The 24,912-nt window shown below is 37.2% G+C and overlaps 2 protein-coding genes across 7 annotated transcripts in view; both read right to left on the bottom strand.

Moving 5' to 3' along the window:
* Positions 1 to 2,773: 2,773 nt before the first annotated feature.
* On the bottom strand, positions 2,774 to 11,426 carry LYVE1 (lymphatic vessel endothelial hyaluronan receptor 1). Its single transcript, XM_079309386.1, has 6 exons — positions 11,124 to 11,426; positions 8,129 to 8,288; positions 7,883 to 8,022; positions 5,344 to 5,643; positions 4,511 to 4,589; positions 2,774 to 3,770 (listed from the first exon to the last, which is right to left on the bottom strand). Exons 1-6 carry the CDS (start codon positions 11,203 to 11,205, stop codon positions 3,584 to 3,586), a joined length of 948 nt encoding a protein of 315 aa, XP_079165512.1. The 5' UTR covers positions 11,206 to 11,426; the 3' UTR covers positions 2,774 to 3,583.
* Positions 11,427 to 12,180: 754 nt separating this feature from the next.
* IRAG1 (inositol 1,4,5-triphosphate receptor associated 1) overlaps positions 12,181 to 24,912 on the bottom strand; it is a 62,415-nt gene continuing 49,683 nt past the window's right edge. For 5 of the 6 annotated variants that reach the window (XM_079309379.1, XM_079309376.1, XM_079309378.1 and 2 more), the window contains 7 exons: positions 24,513 to 24,654; positions 23,806 to 23,855; positions 22,111 to 22,218; positions 20,832 to 20,899; positions 19,360 to 19,479; positions 18,601 to 18,732; positions 12,181 to 17,644 (listed from right to left, as the gene is read on the bottom strand). In XM_079309379.1, the coding sequence (XP_079165505.1) occupies positions 17,404 to 17,644; positions 18,601 to 18,732; positions 19,360 to 19,479; positions 20,832 to 20,899; positions 22,111 to 22,218; positions 23,806 to 23,855; positions 24,513 to 24,654 (861 nt within the window). In that variant the 3' untranslated portion in view covers positions 12,181 to 17,403. The remainder of the gene's footprint in view (positions 17,645 to 18,600; positions 18,733 to 19,359; positions 19,480 to 20,831; positions 20,900 to 22,110; positions 22,219 to 23,805; positions 23,856 to 24,512; positions 24,655 to 24,912) is intronic. The other variant, XM_079309381.1, reaches the window with a different exon arrangement.

The raw sequence follows: 24,912 nt of genomic DNA on the forward strand, positions 1-24,912 counted from the left end.
CCCTTCCCGCCGCCCTGCTCCGGGCTGCAAGGCCACTGCACCCAGGGCAGCCGGCGGTGGCGTTGACGCTGTGCGGAGCGGGCTCCGCCAGAATGTCAATAGAATCACAGGATCAAAAATGTTGGAAAAGACCTCAGATCATCGAGTCCAGCCCGTGACCGAGCACCGCCGTGTGAACCAGCCCCTGGCACTGAGTGCCGCATCCAGTTCCTTGAACACCTCCAGGGACGGTGACTCCCCCACCTCCCTGGGCAGCCCATTTCCATGTCTGATCAGCCTTTCTGTGAAGAAATTCCTGCTATTGTCGAACCTGTACCGCTCCTGGCACAGCCTATGTCCTCTCATCCTGTCGCTGCTTTCCCGGGAGAAGAGACCGAGCTCATCCAGGTTACAGCCTCCTTCCAGGCAGCTGTAGCTGTAAGGTCATCCCTGAGCCTCCTTTATCTCCAGTCTAAACACTCCCTCATCGTAGTTGAGCTCCATTGCCTTTCTGTGGACCCGCTCCAGCCCCTCCATGTCCTTCCTAAGGAGCCCAGAACTGGACACAGCACTCGAGGTGTGGCCTCACCAGTGCCCAGCACGGGGACAATCCCTGCCCTGCTCCTGCTGGCCACGCTGACATTCCTGTTGTCCATTCTGACACACAGCAGAAGTGCCGTATAGAGTTGGTTATTTAATAAATACTGTAACAGCTGTGCTGACAAAAACAGGATCATTTTTCGCCTTGCTTCATCCTCAGTGCTGCACTATCCAGGGTTCTCAGTGCCTTCACTCTGAACTATGATCTCTGTTAAACAGTGATTTAAATGATGCTTAATGGAGTCCGAGTGCCTGGCTCAGTGGGATCATCCCAGGCCACAGCTGCTGGTGCAAATCCCGGTCTGCAGGGAGGATGTGGGCGGTGGATGTGAGTGGCAAAGGTCAATGCTCGCTGACCTTTTCACAAACAAACCCCAACACCCATAAAGGACAACAAGCCATTGAGAAACAGACATCTTAGAACATCCTCTGGGTCATCCACATCCTGATGCTGCAATATTTAATTCTACTTTTTTTTTTTTTTTTTTTTAATTTAAAGAGGAGAAAAGGAGTAGTACTTCCTCTTCCTGCCCGCTTCTGTTCACACATGGACACACGTACTTCCCACGACAAAGGCATCCCTATATTCCAGGCAGGGATTGGGCTGGACTGGAAACCTTGTTGTATTTCCTGCAGGCCAAGCACCCCTTTTGCCTAAGGTCAGCAAACATCTGTAGCCTCAGTGTGGGAATCTGAGTGGTGTTACCAGCAAGCGACAAGTACAGATTGTGCTCTCCTGCTCGCTGGGATGAATTATTTGTTCAAAGTGCTTGAGCAGCTCTCCTCTTTGAGGAGCTTCAGAACTGCTGAGAAGGTCTTGTTAAAAAAAAAAAAAAACAAAACAAAGCACGACACTTGAGAAAAATCAGAAACATAATGAAGAATTTCTCTTAAGTTTCTGCTACCTATAGTTAATGGCTTGGTGTTTGACACTCTTGGTCCAGATACTTAAATAAATGTTTCCTGTTTGTGCTGTAGTAGTGCATCCCTTGCAATTCCATTAAACAATGAGCAGGAATGTTCTGTACTTTCCAATTCCAATGTGACTGAGTTGTGCTAACTACACAGAGACAATATCAAATACAGTACTTGTTGATCAGTACTTAGAGCTGCCTTTATTCCATACAGAGCAGTGGAACAGCTACTTTAGCCCTTGTGGTGTTGGCATAAATTGTGAAATGAAGAGGCAGATCAAACCATGGGCATTGGTCAGGTATCAGTGGTTGGGATGAAAGTTGAGGTTTTTAGATACATGATAAAATAAGACACTGAGAGGTTAAGGCAATATCTTGTTAAAACAGGATAGATCTTTTAAGCAAGTAAACTTCAGGAGACAAAAGCATCCTTATTTAGCTCTAAAATAGAACCAATATAATAATTATCTCTTGACTAGGGAAAAGAATAGAGAAACAAGTTATTTCAAATCTCTCAAACATGCAAAAGAGAAGCAGAAGGGAGATTTTTAAAATTTCCCAAACTACCTGGAATCCATTATGTTTGCCTGTGTCCTTTTGGGCCAATTTGCTACTCTGGCACCTTCATGACTGGTGGCTGTGGCTTTTCCTGATGTCTACTCTTCACAGTGCACTTCCATACAGGAAAGCTGTGTCTAGTGCTGTCCTCTGTTGCATGTTTTTCTGCTAAAATTCTGCTGATGGCTTTCTGAAATGAGCAGTTTTTAGAGCTATACTGAATCACCTGGAGCCATAAAATATTTCTGAACTATCAAAAAAAAAAAAAAAAAAAAAAAAAAAGGAAAAAATGCCCAGGGAATCTCTAAATAAGATGTTAGAAATACAGTATAAATCACTACTAGTTGAAAGTAAAAACACTGGGCATTTAAAAATTTGTGTGAAGGAAGAATATTAAAGTTCATAACCCAGTACCCTACACTGTTGAATACACAATATAGGTGAGTAGTTCTATTGCTCTTTTAAAAATTATTATTATTATTATCTAAGACTATGTTTTTCAAGGTGCCTGATGAAAAAAAAAACCAACAAACTTCCTTTGGCATAACAACCTCCTTCACACAAAAAGGTAAGTTATCTAAATTCTTTATTCAGGTAAATATTTGATGTTTGTTATATATGTTGTTATTTTATAACAACTAATTTATTCTGTAACATTAAAGTTGTATGAATTCTTTTTAACATGAGACAGTTTCCATAAGAATAAATTGTCCAGACAAACATATCCACCATAGTTTATTTTTTAGGGAGTACTATAGACATCCCATAGCTCCTGAGACCTTTATTAAGAAAGCCACTTGAGTACACACAAAAGATCTCCAGTATATGTCTTGTTCAAGGGTTTCTTTTTTCTCCCTCTGTCAAATATCTGATGTGGAAGAATGATAATGGTTTTAATAAATAAAACAGTAAATTATGATACAATGAAGGTACCTAAGAAAGTTATTCACTGCTGTAAATATATACAGATATATATATAAACAACAGCATCTTTGTACCCTTCCTTGGGTATTTGAATGACAGTGGGATAATCCTTTGAGTTTTTACTCCCTTGTAAACACAACTGTTTCTTCTGTTTGTAAACAGGCATTTTTAAAAACAGCATGCAACTATTGAATGGAAATAAGCTAATCTACATGAGGAAGAACTACAGTGCCAGCATTTTATTTTAGGCATTAGGATAGCAGACATCCTCCATCCAGATATAAAAACATTTTCATTATATATTGATCTGAATTCCATGCAAATAGTTAACCTAATGCATGTCATTAATAGCATATTCCTAACTGCTTCTTTATTAAAGAAGAAAAAGGAGCTGTAATAGGGATTTGTAGAATTTTTTTCAAGTAAATAAGATACCATGTTCTTCTGCAAGAATATTTGTTGCCAAAGATTTAATTATTAAAAACCAAGGTTTCATATGTTAAAGATAGAAAAAAATGTGAGTATTTACAATTACTTATGTTTAAAAGCACTGCTAGGTTCTGTGTGCTTCATTTTATACTTCCATCAAGAACTGTACATTCTCTCCTTTAAACTTCTGCTTCTAGACATTTTACTGTGGCCTCAGGCTTAGTTTTGCACTCTTCTACCTTATTTCCATTATTCTGTGTTTCCTTCTCAGGTGTTTGGTCATTTGATTGTGTCTCTTTGAGAGCAGTAGTTACAACTGTTTCTTTTTGCTGATTCTTGTTTAAAAATGGGAAGGTTTTCTTGTACCTTTAAAAACAAAAAAAGGTAGTAAATCAGAAATAATGACAGTAGTAGTAGTAGCTTGGTAGTATCACTCAAACAGCTGGAATTTAATTACTCTGCCATACTCAAGCAGAAGTTTCTCAGAGGATATTGGCATGCTAGATCATTGTGCTTTTTCCAGCACTGTGCTTTCTAAAGAAATATTTTGGTGGTTCTTTTTTAAAACAGACAATGTATATTTAGGATAAACAATGGTGAACAATGATAAAGCTGTCTGGGCTAGAGTGTGAGAACTGCACACTTTTCAGTAGCATTCCATGATGCACTGTATTGAAGTTTGGCAAATGAGTTCAACAAATTTTTTTTTTCTGAGCAAAATCATAGTGCAATATTAAAAAGTTTCACTTTGAGTGTGACATAGAAAAAAAAGAAGGATAAAACTGCATAAACAGGTTTCTGTATGAACGGATGTACATTTCAGTGTTGCTACTTTGACACACTTGGAAATGTTTCACACTAGGCTTGGTTGACCAATTAAAAATAGGCAGTATGTTTTTGTGTTCCTTTTCTAAAGCAGGGAGTGGCAAGAGCAGCAACAAACTTATCTGCATAAAAACAGGGTTTAATATTTTTAAAATTTGTGCAACACTATTATGTCATCATCATTACTTTTTTGCCCTTTATTATATGTTTTAAATATTCAGTGATTGCAGTCTAGGAGTTAATTCAGTCCAAAGAGAAAAAACAATAAAAAAGCAACATACCTTTTGATATAACAGACTGCTAGAACAACTGAAATAATGAAGAAGATGATTGCCAGTACAAGAAGTGCAGTGGGGATACCTGGAGATGAAAGTGATATAAGCAGAGAGTTTTTATTTGTGTACTTAAAGCTGATGTTCTGAAGGCTTAGGAGCAAAAGTCTCTTTGCCTAGTACAAGAGTACATACAAATCAACTGAATAATAGAATATTGGACAGATCAAAAACTGAGTTACTCCTGCTAATTTCTTTCAGGATAGACTAAAACTGGAATTTAGGCCATCCCTGACAGATATTTGTCTAATCTGCTCATTGGAAGGTTTTTATAACTTGCTTAGAGAACACATTCTTCTGGTTAAGTATCCTTACAGTTAGCATGCTTTTCCTCATATTTAGTTTCTATTTCTCCACTGCAATGTATTAGGATTGCTTGCTTACACCTCATATCTTGAGAACAATTCTCCTTAAAACTTTCTTGGTTTCTTTTGGTTTTATGAGTTTGGTGAGTTTTCCATTACACTGAGAGTGTTTGCCAAGGTGTTTGCAGAAATTTATTTAACCCAAATCACATTAATCAGAATGAATTTACACCATTTTATATAAAAATGTATCATAAAGTATAAAATCAGATCTTAATTCTTCTTAAAAACTATTTTAAAATCCTCTGTCCTATAAGCTTTGTTCTGCAAAACCATAATACTCCTATTCTACCTCCAGGTTCAGCTACATCAAAATGGATGGTAGAGCAGCAAACAAAAATAGCAGTGAACAGTTTGACTACTGACTTGTACATAATCAGCTCTTTTCCTTCAATAACTACCACATAAGGCCTTTACCTCCAAAAACAACAGCATCATTCTTGAAGGCCAGGTGGGGAGGGTGCTTGGGAGAGTCAGTGAGCAAGTGCTCCTCTGGCACTGGTGTGGTGGGCCCCTCTGTTGGTAAGATCGTTTCAGTCACACAAATGACACGAAATCTCTTTTTCAGGAGCTGTTCTGACTCAGTCACAGTCACTGTGGGCACTGTTGTGATGTTCTCAGTTGAATCAGAGGCTGAATATGCAGTGAAGTCCCTTGATGCAGTTGATGAAGGAAATGTGGTAGTTGGGTCTGGTTGACATGAATTAATCTGGACATCTGCAGCAGGGAAAAGAAATACATACAAGTTGTGTTGGATGCCAGTTTTGTACTTACTGCTCACACATTCATTGTTCCTCAGTCTTTCCCTTCTGGAAATTCTTTTATTTTTTTTTTTACAAAAGCTTTACTCAAACCATGCATTCCTATTTCAAACATTTGGTTAAAACCTAGATTATACAGCTTTTATCATTACTCACATAGTTGAACACTCCTTTGAGCAAGTGTGGTACTCACTTTATGATTCTATACCAATGACCATATTCCCCATGAAAACTACTTAGTAATACTGCCCATAAAACCCAACAGGATAACCTCCCACAGAGTAAGAAGCTTAACTGCAGATTCAATATTCAAAAATACTATATTATATATATATGTTCAAAATAAATGCATTTACTGTTGATACTTGGAAAATTAATTTGATTTCCTGTAAAAAAAAAATGTAGTCCATAGAAGTTTCAAATATATTAAGCACCGGTGTGAGATAATAAAGAAATTTTATTCTAAGTGGGGAAGAGAGGATAGGAAGTAAAAAACTTCATGCTTGCAGAAAAATAAGTAATTTCCAGAAATAAAGTAATTTAATAGAATTAGATGTCATCTGTATAAAAATGTAGGTGCAAGTGAAGTTTTATATGGAACTGGAAAAACTGAGTACTGAATCAGGCTCCTGTTAAAATGTGAACATTCTACTTTGCTAGTGAAATTCTGTATTCTGTAAAGCTATACAAATTTCACTAAAGTAACAACCAGGTTACAACATAAATACCAGGGAAACGATGCATGTACTGTTTTCCAAGAGAATCCCCACAGGAAGTCTGATGACGCAGTCACCTTTACAGAATGTAATGCCAAAGGGCAGGGACCTGACACTTTTTCCACTATGAGAAATAAAACTATTTTTCAAGAGTTTTGGCAAGTTTTTTTGGCACAAGAAAATTGACACAAAGAGCTTCTGACAAGTATTTTTGAATGAAATAGAAAGAAATACCTAGAACAGGCAACAGTTTGGAAATTAAGGTAAAGGACAGCAGAATCATCCCAATGTGAAATACACATTAAATGGTTTTCTAAACATTGAGCAATACTCTAATAGTATATGTGTATTTATTTTCTTTTAATTAAAGCAAAAACAAAGCAAATAATTTGGAGTTATTTGGTGCTTCTTTAGCATTACCTAATCTACCCAATACTTTTGATGCAGAATAACACACAATTCATGCAGTGCAACATCATGTTTGATAGACCTTCTCTCTACAGCTTTATCCTCAGTCTCTTTGGAACTTCCAATGTTCACAGCCACCAGGCAGGATGTCAGATCTTTGCATGGGCATATCTTGCATCTCCATCTTTCTCTTGCTTTCCACCTCTTGTTCACACAGTGTTCCTGAAAACTTTCAGGTTTTTTGACATATTCTTTTGTTCTTGTTATCTAACCTCATTGGCAATTATAAATAATGAAACGATCATTTATTTGGTCTAATTGTTGTGATATTTTTTATGTAATAACCATAGATATGGGACACAAGTAGGAATACAACATCTCTAGTTACTTACTTTTACTTAATACTGCAGAAGTCATTAAGAAACAATATTGATCTATTCAAAGTCTATTCTATTCTAAGTCCAAGTTCTATCAGTGGATCTTCAATCTGTAAATAGTCAGTGAGGGGAAGAAGGAGGTCTTTTCACACTTAGGATGATGCAAATTAAAAAGAGCTGTTGGATTTTACTGATTATAGTTTGGGAATCTAGTTTGATGGTCTCATGGAAGTTCTTGCTTATAATTTAATTTGGCCTAATGGATACAATTCCCTTTATAAAAAGAAAAAAATCCAGTTTTCCTGAAGTACCCCACTCTTGGTATTTTTGCAAGAACAGTCACATTACACACAGACACCCTGGTTAAAGATTCAATCACTCTCTTTTAAGTTATCATACCCAAATAATCAAAACATATTAAGAGTATTTTGTCAACATTACAGAATGGTAAAAGCAAGTCTTCCTCAAGAGCTTTCATGGCAGCACCAAATTATTAATTTGGATTAACTGAATTCACCTTTTGCATTTCTTGGAAGCTTCTGAGCTAAGAGCAGCTTGATAGTGTTTTAGACTGAAGGGAAAGGGTCAACAAATTATATGAAATTACTCTTATGATTTTTTAATGCAGATTAAAAAACCCAAAAAAACTAATATAAGCCAAAACACAGAAAATGGAGTTGTCATGCTTACATACCTGAGGAATTGAAACAGTAGAGATGAAATTTTTTATCCTTGCCAGCCTTCCATTGTGCTATTCCAGTTTTTCCCTGTCCACATTTCTGGTTGGATGTTATCCGAGGAATAACAGCAAATCCATCTTTCACCCATCCATAGCTACAATAAAAAGCATCAGTGCTTTTAGTATGAGATTTATCACCAGCCTCAGCTGTGTGTGAAGGTGTTCACTAAAGGGAGTGGGCCACTAACTGATGGCACATACTTGCATGTTTCAAAACCATATTTCAGAGCCTCTTCAACTTGTTCTTTACTTGCCAGCTGTAGATTTAATTGATTACATCCATTACTTGCTTCTGAGAAATTCGCTTTCTGATCAAGATAAATTCCTATACCCTTGATCCTGCAAGGTGAATTAATGGAACCTGTAATTAAGCCATAAAATAGTCAAGGTTAGTATTTGACTATTAACATTTATTCCTCATGAAGAATTTAAGATCAATTGAATTGAACATATTTTAAAGTTTCTAGCTTGAGGATAGCAGAAAATTTCTAACATAAAAGACATTTAAAAAATAGAATGCATTTTTAACATATTTTAACAATAGTCTGGGATTTCAAGAGGTTTGACTATCATTAGACTAAATGCCTATACAGCCTTTTTTCTTTCTTTTCTTTTTTAAAATAAATTAAAGCTAGCTGTTGCACCAAGGCATTGATCCTATTAAATCCTTATCAGGATGGTAAGGCGTTACACAATTTTTCATGAAATTTATATACCAATAATAAAATAAAAAGATTTTATCATTTCTGATGTTACTTATTCCTCCTAAACCCTTTTTCTTTCTGTTCCTAGCTTGGCATGAGAATTCCATCCTCCAGCCACTGTCAAGTGTTCCATTCACTGTGTTTGGCAGGGAGCAGGAAAAGAGATAAGCCAGGTGAATTTAACACTTTTCCAGGCAGTTCATCCAGCTTGTTAAATAGCCACAGCTGGCACACTCTGTGTGACACCTGCACCAGCAAGTGCATAGCTCAGGTTACACCTGCTCTTCTTTCTCCTCTGTGTTAAGGGCATAGGACAAAATTGAGGACTTGGCTCAAATAAGGAGAAAGGGTATTACTATTTTGCCTCCATATTTTATTGAGAGCATATACGGGAAAAAAGAAAGATTCTTCTGGAGTTACATACAGTAATTGCCCTGTCAAATGAAACATTTCAGCATTTCATTGCAGGCATGTCAAATAACCACCAGCCACAATATGTTTGTCAGACTGTATATTCACTAGGTGGGTACACTAATGAATATTTTATAAAATCTGTCCTTCAGAACACAGGCAGTCCACAAACTCTCAAGTGAAGCCTCCAAGTTCACCCCATGACTTCTTAACAAGACAAGTTAAACTGAATTTTATGAATGAAAAGATAGAACTGGCAGTCAAGCCACTGTTGTGATGAGAAGGGGATAAAAAGTGACTAAACTAATGTGGAGTGTTAAGAACAGAGAGGCTTTTAGCTTCTGCTCCCACTGGAATTGGTGGGGTTGGAAATGGCTTTTGGAAAATTATGTATCTCTGCTGTCCTTACATTTAGTTTAAATATTTGGAAGAGACATTTTTGCATCAGGTGGCTTTACCTCAGCAGAGAGGGAGAGCCACTGAACACTGGAGCAGTCCCCACAGACACATTGTGGCTGCATGCTGCCCTGACCTGAGCACAAGTCAAGCCCAAACACATTGCAGGGGGATGCAGAGAAGCCCTGTTGCTCAATGAAGATGTGTTTGCTGTTATCAAGGACTTAAACTCTACCTTATTTAGTCAATTATTTCCCTGTCTTCAGATTTGAGTCAATACAATTTATCCTTTTTGGTCCACAAGCTGCACATAGCTGTACTTGAAGTTCTGCTCCACTGGTACCGGCACATTCTGCTCAGAATTTTGGTCTTGGGTTAAAAATTTGACTTACTGAAATAAGTGGGAAGACCTGGACAGAAGAATCTTACAGCAAGACAAAGTTTCCAGAGAACAGGAAGAAAATTCAGTTTTTGTAGGCTGTGGATGTTGGCCTTGCTGTTTATTGGTTCCCTTTTTTGCTTTTTTGGGGAGCTGTTGTTTTTCTCTTTGCCTTGTGTCTAACCTTCACCCTGATTTATTACAGCTCTTTGGCTGCTGGTGTCAGGGAGCAGCTGTTCCACAAGGAAAGGGACCAGGAGCAGAGGGTGACAGGCAGGGCTGTGCCCTCACCAAGCAGGGCACAGACCCAGAGAACCAAACAGCACCACTCTGGGGACAGTGCAGGTGCCACTGCCAGCCCCAGAGAGCAAGACAAGGAGTCACACATCCAGAAAGTCTATTTGGGAACAGCAGGAGATGGCTCTACACACGCCTGAGGTCTATCCTGGAGATATCCACAGCCTAAATCCAGAGTCCACATGTGAAACCCAGTCAGCAAACTACTACAGGAAGGGACAGCACAAGCCACAAAACAGCTCCAAGACAGAGCTGGAGATCAGCCCTGAGCTTAACTGGAGTTCCTGGAGCCATGAGGGTGCATGAGAAGGTGTCCCAAGGAAGGGCACTTCCTCAAGCTCTCCTTTTCCCCAGTGGAAATTGTACAGTGTTGGTTTTGCTGGAGGACACTACTGTTGTTAGGTACTCTAATCCTGTGGAATTTCAATAGGACTTGAGCATCTAATTCACTCAGTTCAGAAGTCTTTCAGTAGGTGAGAAAATCAATTGTCTGCAATACTTGTATATGTTCTTTAACATAAATAGAACAAGCATTAACTCCTTAAAAACAGTGAAGCATCTGGAAGCTTCTGGTGTGCATTGAGCATCTGCAGATATCCCACCAGCTACTGCAGGTAGGATGGATTCTGTCAGGTTGATAATGGGATGTGAAAGAGAACTGGTCCCATGCATTGCTCTCTGAGGATTGTACAAAACTGTTTGCTGTGGAATTTAAAATAATACAAAATAAATTTACATATCAGTAGATCTGAACTTAATCCTAAATGCAATACCAGATCTTTAAAATGAGCAGTTCTCTGGCATTTAGATAAAAAGGCTTCAGCATTTTCAGCAGTTGACTTAGACCAAAAATGAAAGTTTCCCTATATGCTAGTTTTTGTTGCACTTTACTCTCAAAGCCCTGTGGTTTATTCTGCCAGAAAAACATTTACACACGCTCCTTCCCCACATTTCTGCTTGCAAAGGCAGCTACTTTTTTCAAGACTTTTAAAAGTGGAACTTTACATACCTGTTACAAAGTAATTCTGAGCCAGGAATGTCATAACCCAGATGAAAGAGACTGCTGAGGTAACTCCAAAATAATTTGCCATTGCCACCAGTTTGGAAAACTCCAAAGAGTAGGAAATTCAAGGTAGTTTGCCTCCTGTGCTAAGGAAAGTGAAGGTAGTGGATGCTGTCAGATGATGAGATGACTTCTGGAAAGCAAGTCCCGCTGTCACTGCACTGCTTCATAGAAAGATTGTCAGAGCCACCGCGCTGATTGTCGCACTGCAGGGCGAGGTCACGGACCGGCGGAAATCCCTAATCACCCTTTCCACCCGCCTTTCATCTGGGGGCTCCTGGAAAATTTCACTACTGCTGATTCACAAAGCACGGCTGAGGAAGGGAGATAAGGCTGTTAGACTGCTAGGTCAGTAAACACTTTGAAAGAAGTTTTTCTTTCGCTATTTTTTCCTGTTTTACCGATGACAGATCATTATTTATGTTGTCTGTTCATCTGGTAAATAAAACACATCTTCTATTGTATCACAATATGCCACACAAGATTTTTCTTTTTTATTGGAACTGGAAGGGCATCCATTCCCCATTGTCCTATTTGTCTTGATGGAGTAATTTTACTTTTTTTTTTTTTCTTTAGAGTTCCAATGCAAAAGTAGTTCCCATAACACAGAGGTAATATCAAACATAATTCTGAAGAGATTTGGAAATTCACTGCTGTAAATGGGCTTCCTTGGGAGACCATAGGTACAGAGGTAGCAGCCAATGCCATCACTGCTGCCCTCTGTGACATTCTAACAGTGATTCCCATGGATTGATTCAAAACACATGATTCTCACAGCTATAACTTAGAAAAACTTCAAGAAGTTTTAGCAAAGATTTTTTTTCTTTTCAGAGGTTCCAAAAAACACAGAGCAGGAATGGAATTTGAGGGATGGGCTAATTCTTTTAGTGTCACTCATGTCTGCAATACCTACATTACTCCTGACAGGTGTTTGTCTAACCTGTTCTCAAAGATTTGCAGTGACAGATTCCTAACATTTCCTCTAATGTTCTTGTTCAGTGCCTCATTGTTCTTTACAGTTCAATGATATTCCCTACTCTAACCTGAATTAGCCATTCCCTGCTATAAACCCATCACTTCTTTTCCTACTGGCAATGGACATGGAAGATAGTTTACTCCCTTATGTTTTCCAACTATTTTATATTTTCAAAGAGTTACACCTCTGCTCCTAGTTTTCTTTCAGCTAAGAAACCCCTGCTGCCTCACTTTCTGGCTCCATGTGATGCCTTGCCAATTCCAAGACTAATTAATAAATTGCTTTACCTGCTTTACTGTTTAGAATGGTGTCAGTCTTTATTTTTGCAACAGTATGATTTTCTTACATCATGTTCAATTTGTGATTCAGCAAACTTTTAGATGTGCAGTGTCTCTACTGTTTTCAAATTCCTGTAAACACAAGTGTAACAGTGTAAAGCTACCTGTTTAAACTGTGGTTTGCATTTAAAAAGTGCCCAGTTAATACATGATATGGCATTAACTTTTACTGGGGCACAGGCACATGCAGCAGCATGTAACAGGGCTATTAGATGATGGTCTGTTCACTTTTCTTCACCTGCAGGGCCTGAGGAGAATGCTGGGGGTCAGTGAATTAATTCCCTCATCCATTAGCAATGATGAAATGAGAACTGGGTTGTGTTTGGGCTGTGGAACTGAATTTGGTAAAAATGAGATCTTTAGACAAAGTTCTAGCTCCAATTTCTTTTCCATTCCTTATTGTGCTGTACTTACCAGACTCCACAAAGCCATGGCAATATCAGATACTGTAATCAGACTTAGCTCTCACTTGAAGAAGGCTGTAAGAGGATTTGCTTGCTTTTGTAAGGTAGAAGCAGAAACTAATTACTAGTTTCTCTGCAGCTCTCATGGACTGTGGCTATAAAACAGTGATAACATTAAACAAAATCTTACCATTGAAAAGTCTTACCTTGAACTCCTAAGTACTTCCTGCCATGAAAACAAATGAATATCTGGGTTTCTGACATTTTAAAATTGCATGCTAATTATCCTGCTAGGTCTCAATATTTTGTGCCTACTATCCTCACCGTGGCAAAGTTCCTTTAGTCAAATTCTTCATGTTTAGTAGGATTTTTAGCTGTTAAAATGAGATAAACACCTTCACAACACCAAACAAAAATATGAGTTCCTTCACAATTTCTTATGGATTAGAACAGGGAGAAAAGAATTTTAGAACGACGAAGCAAGACTGAAATAACTTTGTTTTCTGTCTGTTTCTTCCTTTTTGTAGTTCAGCTGTTCCAAAACTTTGTGGAAGATCACTTATCTGGGCTGTAACAGTACAAAAGGTCTTTAACCTTTTGGTGTGTCTTCTTCATAATCAGTGTGGTAAAAAAAAACCAGACCTATACTGAATGATTAATTAGGCTTTGACCTAAATACTTATTGTAACCTATATGTAAAATTCCCAGCCTTTTAAGTCAGCATGTTTCAAAATACTGATGAGAGTTGCTAAACAGAAAACTTTTGATAAGGCAGAACACACATAACTGTTCTCTACAATAATTTCAAAAGGAACCTTGAAACCTGAACAACAGTGGAGAAAACAAACAAAAAAAAATTCATGTAGAAAATACAAATATCAGGATCTTTCCATGGAAACAGTGATTCCTTTCCAGGTTGTTGATGTCCCAGAGTTTGTATCCTGGCAGAGATCATCAGAGATTCAGAACTTGAGGATTGACTCCTACCTGCTGGTCAGGCAAGTCTGCTCCCCACAAGACCCAGGCTTCCCAGACCTCCCAAGTCCACAAGGACACGAAGCAAATAAAGATTCCTGACCTTTTGCTCAGAATCCTTGGGTTACAGACTTCCCTTGTGGCTTCCCATGTTCAGCCTCCTCCGTGACACGTGGCCTCCCTCTGAAGCAGGGGTTAAACTCTTTCCAGGATATTTCAGTTTCCTCTCTCAGCTGGTTTCTAGGGCATGGCAGGGATGATCCTGCTTCCAAACGCTTTCTCCATTGACACAGGAGTTTGCTCTTCTCTTCTGTACCATTTTCCTGAAGAACTGGAAGACTAAGAGCAAGATCCTTGGAATGTGTAACAGTGTAGACAAGGTAGGACTTATTTCATGAGGACATGGCCATCACTATGCAGAAAGAGCATCCCAAATCTCGAAGGTAAAAACACTGAGGACTTTGAAATCATAATTTTATTTCAAAACTCAAGTATGTGATACTATACAGTACAATACCAGCACACTTGTGCAAAATCTTACAATATTACAAATTTAAATATGATACACAAAAATAGTGCCCTTTTGAAATTCTTTTTGCTGTGCAGGAGAAACCATAAATGTGTCTTGTTAAAGCAGAAAAATAAATATTGCACCTCAAGAAAACTATTTCAGTGGTAATAGCATAAATAATAGGTCTGTTTCTTGTTATCTGATGTGATCTTTGAACACAGAAGAGGTTGTTTGGCTTTTTTTCCAGATAAAGCAAACTAATATCCAACAGATAAAATTATATTTAGGATAGTTTTTGAGCTTAATCTAGTTTCCTATTAAACAAAAGGTGTTTTAATTAAATCATTGAAAAATATAAGCATAGCTATTTAGTGTGCTGTTAGTCATTGTGGTTTGTTATTTTTAGTGGACAGTTTGCTCAAAGTAGTTATAAAAAGAACAATTTTTCTTTTTAGTAAACTTTATCTTTTTTTTTTTATCTTTTTTTTGCACCCCCATTAAAATCTCTTGCCTCTTTCACCTCATTTGTGGCTGAATTATACTTGACTCAGACATGCAAGTAATTCAGTTCAAATGAGTACAACTTCTTATGGGAATTGTCCCTTTGCACTAATTCCACAAAAAGCCAGTGTGCTGAATTTTAAGAGAGGATGGAGACCTCATTCACTCACTGGCCAAAAAGACCTCTTCACATGCTTAACATTAAGCAATTAGAGAGTCCTGTTGATATCAATAACATTCTATGTGTACTTATAATACATTGTTGGACTTACAACAGTGCAGGTGTAAATAAAAAGAAATTAATTCAGTTACAGGCATTGTTAATTATTTTTCTTCAGTGCAGCCCAACATTTCCATGATCACATAAATATGCGCCATAATTTTTGGCATAGAGAAATCTGACTATTTTGGACTATTTACCTTCAGTCTTTATTGTCTTACAAAGTTATCAATGTTATTTGTAAAGGATATTAAGTTAAAGAAGCTGATTTGAATAAAGAAGTATTCAAGAAAAAACTGACAAGTTTCTTCAAATACTGAAAGTACATGAAAGGTCACAGTAGTTCTTCACAGTCAGAAATTCTAACTGAACCAGATTCCAAGTAATTTACAAGAAACCTTCTCCTGTCTTATTCTTTACCAATTGCAGTTTTAGACCAAATCACACTTCCCCATTATCCTTTTTGAACTTCCTTAAGCACACTATTCCTTGATATATATACTTTAAAATAATAAACCCCTCCTAATTGCTCACAGACTCCCTTCCCCAGCCACTGCCCCCCCAGAAAAGGTGGTAGTGCTTTTATATTTTTTTTTTTTCTTTCCCTAGATAAATGTGTTCTAAGAAACACATGTCCAACAAAAATTCACCACCAGGATATTTGTTACTAGTATGTGAACTACATTTCTGATTGAGTTAGAATCCTGTTTTCTTTGACAGTTAGCTTAAGGTTCAGTGTTTCCACCAATAGAAGACAGGACAAAATATTAACTACATCAGAACTGAAATTACAGTACTTCATAACACTCTTATCCTTCTGTTGGAAAACAGAACCCATTTCTCAATCAGAAAATGGCAGGAGAATGCAGGACAGGAGTGCAATCAAGTGTCACACTGGATTTGCTGTTGTGGCTATAGCTATGGAAAGACAAACATGGTTCACTTTCACCCAGAAGTGATGCTCAGCAGGTACAATTACAAATGGCCCACCTCCAGTGACACACATTTTGGTCTCAGCCCTAGGTGCTGGGTGTTGTACAGGTAATGGCTTCACCATTTTCAAACTGCTTGTCCAAAAATGTCAGCTTTCACATTCTTGTGTAAGAATCACAACTCCCAAATAGGCAGAGCTGGCAGAAAATCTGGGCAACAGATTATTCTATCCTGATGTGGCAGTTCAGCTTTGGAAGTGTATCAGATCAGTTTTGGTCTTGGCATCAGATTCTGAAAATGAACTACTGAAAACACACAGTGAGCTCTCCTAAGCCCTCACTGCTAGCATGGCATGATTCAATGTAGGCACTGGTTGGGTTCTGGCTGCTCTCAGAACTCTCTTCCTGCTGCAGATCTCAAAGAATGCCTGTTTGCAGTGTGAGCAGGAGGGCAGAGTCCACCTGGTGTGGTCACCTCTATACAGAGGTTTGAAGAGCTTTCATTTTCTTTTTCAATAAAGAATTGAAGATTGCTTCCCATGTCCAAGACTGCTGTGCTTTGGGTAGCACATGGACCCTTCCAGGCAGCTACCACTTTTGGCTGTAACCAGTACTGACTCTGAGTAGCATATATAAATTTTTGGAAACTTTTGTTTATCAGAAGTTCCCAGACTTATTGGATGATATCAGCTGTGCCACCTGGACCCCATTTTAGGTTCTGCTGAGTATCCCATTTTTTAAGAATTGGTGGTCCCATTCTTAAAGTATATCATAAAACACATTTATGCATGTACTTAGCATTCCATTTAAATAATCATATAGATAATTCCTCTTATAAAATTACTTTAGCAGCAAGGCATTTGGTCTTAGAATATAATTATATTCTTCTATGGAAGTGTTTCTATTTCTACCCAATAGTCATGAATAAGAAAATTAATTAGCCTCTTAAAATCCAAAGGACTTAAATGCTATTAGTATTTCAACAATCAACAATAAATTCAGGAAATGCAAAGTAAAGCACTAACTGCAAACGTGGGTTTTCTGATGGTCTTCAAAATGTCAATGTCCTGTGCAAATCATTCTTTTTAATGTCTTGCAGGTTGCTGATTACTGCCACAACCTTACCATGATTCAAAATTACTTTATTTGTACGAGTCCTTTACAATAAGAGGACAGACAGGATTATTTATTAGATTGGCATCTTGGCAAGGAATGCTCACCACGTATCCCAAACCTGGTGGTGTGGAGTAACTCACTTTCTTAAGGGATCACATGGAACAGCCACAGGGATGACTAAGCACTACCTTTAACAATGGTGCTCTATTACACAAACTTGCTCAGGGACCATGAGGGGCTGGTTGTTCCTCTGTTATTCCGTTCGTTGCTCCTGTCGGAATCCTGAGTTCCACCAGGAATACTGATGGGCTGCAGAACAGCTGGCCTTCCCTTCAGGTGCCTCTGACTTTTCATCACAGGAGTTGTAGGAATGGTAGATTCCCAACACCACAGCAAAAATGACTATTGCAGCCACTACAAGCCACACCACATTCCAGTGTTTGCACAGTTTGGGGTACAGGATATATAAATAATTCACGATGACTTCAAGTCTGCTGTAAAATGAAAATAAAACTATTATATATTAATCAAATGCAAATTTATTATCTTAAGCATTTCAATTTGAAAAGTGTCATAGGTAGTGCATCATCTTTCTTCCCCAATACACTTTGTCGTAGGAGGATCAAACTGCAAGGTTCTTTTATGATGAGCTGTACACTCAGATATTCCAACCCTATATGAATAATATTTGTGAGACAACTGGAGATTGTAAACTTGACTCCTGTTTCTCCCAACTGTCAGCTGGCAAATCTCAGAGTTTGATATCATGTAAAATTCTGCACTGTTCATACCTTGATCAATTAAATTAAACATTGGAATATGTAACAAACATTTCTTTCCAAGAGTGTCATGACTAATGAGATGGCTGCTCTCTGAAGGTGGCTGAAATCTCTAATCAACAAATGTTTATAGCTATAATGGTTATGGAATGGAAATTAATTCCTCTGGATTAGCTAAGGATCCCTGCCTTAACCTGAGACTGGACATATTACTTGCTTTGGCCAGCATTCAATTCCTCTGTAATGTACAGACAGAGAGCACTGGGTACAGATGGATGCAGTGTCATTCTAGTGACACCACTGACACATGGCACCAATTCAGGTTCCTGAATTATAACCTTTAGGAGGCAGTACATATCCACAGACAAATACATTTTAGCATCTAAGGAACTTCTATGCAACATTCTTTTACCATAAATCAGAACCAAACCCCATTAGAATGAAGCATCTTGATGTCAACATACAGTATAACCAAAATATCAAAATCAATAGTTTTGTGTTTTGCAACTACATTGTATTGGAATATTACATTCTGTGAAAATACTGTTATTTCAATATGCTTCCCCAGGAGGAAAACATGCCAAAATGATAGTATAAAACACTTGCTTGGGTATCACAAGTAGAAAAAAGTGGCTCCCTTCTTGTATGGACATATTCCACCAATGTCTCACCTGCTTTTCAGATTTTTTATTTCATCTTCATTTTCACTTTCTTCATGTTCATCATGACTTTCTTTGGGTATCTCTTCATCTTCTTCCTTCAGTTCCTGAAGTTCTTTGGTTTTCTTCAAGGCTTCCTGATATCTTTATCAGACAAAACATTTATTTCTTAATATAACATGTTGTATAAGCATGATCTTATTTTATGAAAAATTAGCTTTATGCTTTTCACATGTAATAAAACACAAGTAGCAGTGTTGCAGCACTTGAACAAGACTAAAATTTAGCTGAAGACCATCAGTAAGGCACACAGACATCCACCCTTCCTGCATTATATTATATTATTATATTAGGATTATATTAGAGCTGATATAAAATTTGCCATTTTGAACAAAATAAAAGAGGTTATTCTCCACAGAGAACAATTTTTTGTCTAAAGGAGTAGGTAACCATTTCTCTATAACTTTCCACCATCTGGAATATCTTCTAGACACTTCTTTTGAATAAATGCAATTCAATGCTAAAGTCAAATGGCAAGCTGGATTCTGCAGGAGAGAATCAAAATTTGTTTCACTCTTCACATAATACAAAATTCTTTGCTTGACATTTGGAAACAGATCCCAAAGATTTTTACTGCCCCAAAACATGCTGTGTAAAGCACTTTGTGACACCAACAACATAACTACTGTATTTAAAACTACATTTTAAAAACAGATGTCCTCAACTGGTAGCACATATTTACAGATTTAGTTCACAAAAAAATATTCTCACCCCTTGTTATAGGCTTCCTCTTCTATCTTGGCTTTAGTTTCAGGACTGATCTCTTCCAACCCACTCTGTGTCAGCACAGAAGTTGAGGTTTCACAGTCAGGCTCTCCATTTGACTTCCCACTGCCAAGACAAAAGAGGCAGACAAATAGAAAATAACATCATGGAAATGTGTTGTATTTAGAGTATGCTGCAATTTTGTGAGTCATGTTTTGTCTTTTTTAATGTGCATTGAAGAAATCAAATGTCTTTCAAAGGAAAAAAACTAAACACCAACACAAATATTAGTTTCATGATGGTGTGATTTAAGAACAGTAATTACTATGTTTCTAAGGTAAGAAAACTATAATTTTTATTCTTCTTTAAAAAAGAAGAAAAGAGCCTTTGTTTCTTGGCTCATCCATGGCATTTATTTGCTGTTCCTGAAAACATTTCCCTCAACTTTCTAAAAATCATCTTAGAAATTATAACCTGCCTACATAAGAGGAACATAACAGAAGTAATGTTAAATACTAATTCAACAAATCATAGTTTTTATTTGTCTTTTAAGTATTCTCCTGAGCTTACTTTATATGCAGAACTGATGCACAGGTTAAAAAAACACACATACCTCACTTTTCTCCCTAGAACTTTTCTCAAGTGAACTTTGGAGCATCTAGCCTGAAGATAAGCTGGTTTATATTGCTGTCTTCCTGCAGTGCTCTCCTGGGACAGAGTGTTTAAGTGATTGAGACACAGCAGCTCTATCAAAGTCAAGATTTAATAAGCTCCACAATGGATCATCCCATTTTAACTTCTGCAATCTCACCCTTTTTGCAGGCCTTATTTTCCTGGCACTAAAATAGTTCAACCTGATTGACACCATCTGTGGGGAATGGATTTCCTCTCAAGTCATATTAACAGTAGACCTTATTTTCACTTGGACTTTAAACAAACAGTCAGTATAATCTTGAAGTGCTTAAACATACAAAACTCTGCACTACTAGACCAGCTGGCCCATGCACACACACTTATGCTCAAAGCTAAATTTCAAGTTCTGCCTCTGTTGCTTGGTAACACGATTTGTTTTCTTAGGCGCAAAATATTGATAGGGTTCTTTTGGTAGTTGTATTTTCTCATAGAATTTCTGTGCAGTTTCAAAAGATGGTCTAGATCTTGCAGAGTTCTTTTGAATCGTAGCAGCCAGTGCTGTAGCTCCCCATTTTTGTTTTCTCAGTTGCTGAATACTTTACATCCTTAGTAAAGCACAAGGTAAAACAAAGACATATGATAAATTTTGTCCTGCCTCAGCACTAATCTAAAATACATGAAATTCAATATTCTGTAGTGATGTACACATGGAAAGCTTTTAATTTGCATGTTTAAAGCATTCTAACAAGTAGTAGTAATATCACAATATTTCAATATATGATTCTTTAAATTGTCATTTAGTATTAGCACTTCATAGGTACAGAGAATACCTAGACAAAACTCACTTTTCTAGAAGAGCTGGCAGAGCAGGAGTAGATGCTAGATTGCTTCTTCCAGTACTGGGTGATTCAGACTGTAAGCAAAACACAGCAATAAATGTTACGTTCATTAATTAGTTAACATTCATGACTAAATAATTAAATACCAATTAAAATTCATTAATTAATTTCAAATGAGTGTTCAATAAAATTAGAAAGGAACTGTGCTGCTTAGGTTTCCTCCCCACACTCATGAGCAAAATATCTTTAATGTGTTGCTTCCATGTTGCTCCCATTAACCAGAGTAAACAATGGACCTGCACACTAAAAATTTTCTCTGACATTTTCTTCTACCGTTTTTTTCCCCAGAAAATGGTTTCCTTCATACATTGATCACTGAACAGTAAAATTTTTCTGTTGATCCTCTCCTATTATCCTCAGAACATTAATTTGTTAGCTGAGTTTTCAATGGGAAATTTTAAACAAAAAATAATTAATAATAAAACACGGCAAACAAACACACCAGGTTCCTGAAACAACTGACTCTGAGTACCTAATAAATAAATTGCACAGATGCTTTTCTTACAAATAAAATAGATAAATAGATTTAGCTTCTCAGCAAAATCCTCATTTAAATAAACCTATATCTTTAACAGGAAACTCCATAACTTTAAGGTTATGTCCCATCTTAGCTCACCTCTGAACAGTGAGCACATCTCGCAGTTTTTTTCCAAAGCACTTGTATGGATTTATTACGTTCAGATTAGAGTTTCATGTAATTTATTAGTTTTACAAACAAGCATTCAATATAAAGGCTGATGGCTCCATGATTCCAGATGACCACAGAACCTCTAAATTGCTACCATGTAAATTAATTACATTTACATGCTTTCTGTACACTAATTACATTTATTTCTGTTCAGTAGACTTTTGGCAATGAAGGACAGCAGTCCAGCTGTGTTCTGTGGTTTCTGGTTGAAATGTCTCTTTTACAGTGGACAACTCTTTTCACTATGTCTTTCCTGTCTGTTACTTCAGATTAAAAGGCAAATTGCCTCATTAACCTCCAGTGCCTGTGAATCAGCAGCCTGTCCTTTCCAGCTGTTCCCAAAGGGATCATTCATGGAGGTAGGTTGTGATTTCCCTTATATAACAGGAATTACCTCTGTCCATCCCCTTCACTAGGATGGAGTCAAAACAAGTTAAACCAATGAAAAAGCTTCCATTTTACAGTACCTATGGCTTGCGCCCATGCAAAAGTAGTTTAGACAAAAACTGTTAACATTAAAATGTGGGTTTTACTTACCAGGGATGGCATTGAAGGTATAGGTGAAGCTGTTGGTGACTGACCAGGAATGTTCAAGGAGTTAAATTTAGGAACAACTGCAACACTGACTCTCCTCCGAGGCATATTCTGGGAGAAACAAAATTTTTTTTTTTTCAACCATGCAACAAGACAGAAGGAAGAATAATTCTGTGGGTTAATTTGTGTGGCAAAGATTGGCAAAGATGTAGGTCTAGTGTCCCCTTTGGGAAAAGGAGAGTTGGGAGCAAAAGTAAATTAAAAGGTCATGGTTTTCCCCAGAAATTCATCTTGCACTGTCTGGTATGGCAAGTGCTTAATGTGAAATGAGGTGTGGCACAGAGATGCTGCTCTTCTCCCTCCACACTGAAAGCCCACAGTGTAAATCACATAACAGAAATGTTCTGAGTTTATATTGTCAGCCCTTACCCATAGGCCTTTATCTTTGATTAAAGCAGATGCATAATGATGCTGGGGAAAGTGCCAGTGTCACAGTGACTGGAAATAATGAAGTCACATGAAACTCTTATCTTGCTATGTTATACTGTATCCACTATGATGTATTAAATACATGTAGACCTATTAATTATAGTTTATTGAAATGAAAACATCCATTCCTTCCATAAAAGAGCAGCCTCTTCTCCCCCACCCCTGAATTGTTGGATAGCATCATGCAACACTGCTTATATTTCCCAAAGACCATAAAAATTCTTTCTTATGACAAACACATGCTAAATGTAACAATATATTCTAGCTCAAGTACAAATTATGTAAATTTTTGCTGTCATTTGATAAGTAGCCAAATGTTTCATCCTATAAAATCTATGTAAAATCTATGCCTCCAACTGAGAAAAAAACCATCAAAACACTTATAGCATCTAACACTTTTGTTTTAGTGCATATCCAAACACTTCTAAGATTCTGCTCTAGACAACTTCACAAGAAAGGAGTTAAACACAGGTGTAGTGAATAGTTAGGAGTCACTCCATGATTCTAGTTCTAGACAAAATCAACCATACCTATTCATTAATGACAGTTTTATTTAATGCCCTCCTTAAAAATTACACTGGGAAATCTGCAGGCATGGTAGGCAGTCCATTCAAGTGTTTGGGTTCTTTTTCTCCTCCTCTTTATTACTTGGACTTGTCCCTGTTAAATTTAGTCTTTTTTTGAGACCTCTGCTTTAACCTATGGGGTTCTAATTCTGAAATGCCATCTTGCCCTCAGCATGGTCTGGGCTCTAATTCTTTGTATCCAACACTCAGAGACAGAAAGAATAAACTAAACCTAAAGAACTACAACAAAATTAAATAAAAATATAAAAATAAACAGTAAACTGAGTTTAATAATGCACCTGATCAACAAATTTCATAATCGTCATAGTGGGACTCATGCCTCCCAAATCACTGGTTGTTTTAGTCAGTTTTGTGATAGATTTGATCTCCAACACTTGGAAATTTTGCAGAAACAAAACACTGGAGTCTCACATCAGGCACTATCATTATTGAACAAGGTCATAATAAATCATGTATCCAAAATTGCAAAGCACATGCACTAAATTGTATGGATGATATTGAGAATCTACCAGCACTGTTCTGTGCTGGCAAATTCTCAATTTGCAGCCTAAAGAACTGAATGCATCCAGACAAAGAAATTTCACTACATTAAATGTTTGTTTTCTTTATGTTGTAGAAATACCTTTCCAACAGTGAGAGACATGGATCTAGATGAACGAGGAACCCCATCTTCTGCACAGAAACAAAGAACAGTCAGACTATATGAGTATCTCTAAATAACATTAATAGAGCTCTTGCTTCTATTTCAAACTCCCATACAGTATATTTACACAGGGCTGTAAGTGACCATGTATTTATTGTCATACACCTGTCTCCTCAATTACATCTGCACAAGAAATTTGAAATAATTGCAAATAACTGAATCATTGCTATTTTCACTGAATCAGGCAAAAAGCCCAGTATTGACCTCCATATACAAGTTCTTGCAAAGGAAAATTCTCATATTTCAGTTTCCAGAAAAAATAACGAAAAGGTTGCAAAAAGAAAAGAGTTTTTAATAATTTTGCCATCATCTGGACCTAAAAGGTAGTTGCATTAAAAATGCATTAGTATGCATTATGTGCAGCATACATGGATTTGTAAGAGGCTACAAGAAAATATGATTGGATCTAATAATAATTTGGTGTGATTTCAAATTACAGTACTATAGCATTAAGTATGACTCATATGAAACATTTTAACTTATTTCTGTGACTTTTAAAAATCCACTCCTGTAGATCAGAATTTTATGAACAGATTTCACAATACTTTACTTTAAATCATTAATAGCACCAACATCTCTCTGAATTAGAGGCAAGACAAACTCTTAAATTTTTATTTTTTCTTTACCAGATGCACCATAGCTTCTGCTAGAATTCTGATTGGCAAGTTTCTTGAACTCCATTAGTTCAGCATGATCCTTTTCATATGTCCTTTTCAGATTTTCCACATACTGCATCATTACTTCTGTTGCCTTTGACATGCGCTTCTCCTAAGGAAGAAAAGAAAGAAACACCCAGGTAACCTCTACATGTCTCCAACAAATCATTTGCCTCTATATGTATGCTCCATGTCAGGGCTAAATCTGTTGTTTTTAGGAAAATATTGGTGCCTCCACGACTGAAAATTCCTAAGACAGTTGGAAGAAAACGCCAATTCATATGCATTTCACAGAATATAATAATTTGTTTTGTCATATATTCATACACCCTGCATGTGTGCCTATCTGATTACTGATGTGGTAGATCAC

The sequence above is a fragment of the Erithacus rubecula genome (assembly GCF_903797595.1).
Source record: "Erithacus rubecula genome assembly, chromosome: 6".
NCBI lineage: Eukaryota > Metazoa > Chordata > Aves > Passeriformes > Muscicapidae > Erithacus > Erithacus rubecula.

Excerpts from the sequence above, each read along its gene's own strand:
- LYVE1 (XM_079309386.1), bottom strand. The coding sequence starts at position 11,205 with ATGGCAAATTATTTTGGAGTTACCTCAGCAGTCTCTTTCATCTGGGTT. Across the intron at positions 5,644-7,882 it reads CTACTGTTTCAATTCCTCAG|ATGTCCAGATTAATTCATGT; the intron begins GTATGTAAGCAT and ends TCCCTGCTGCAG. Across the intron at positions 3,771-4,510 it reads GCAGTCTGTTATATCAAAAG|GTACAAGAAAACCTTCCCAT; the intron begins GTATGTTGCTTT and ends TTGTTTTTAAAG.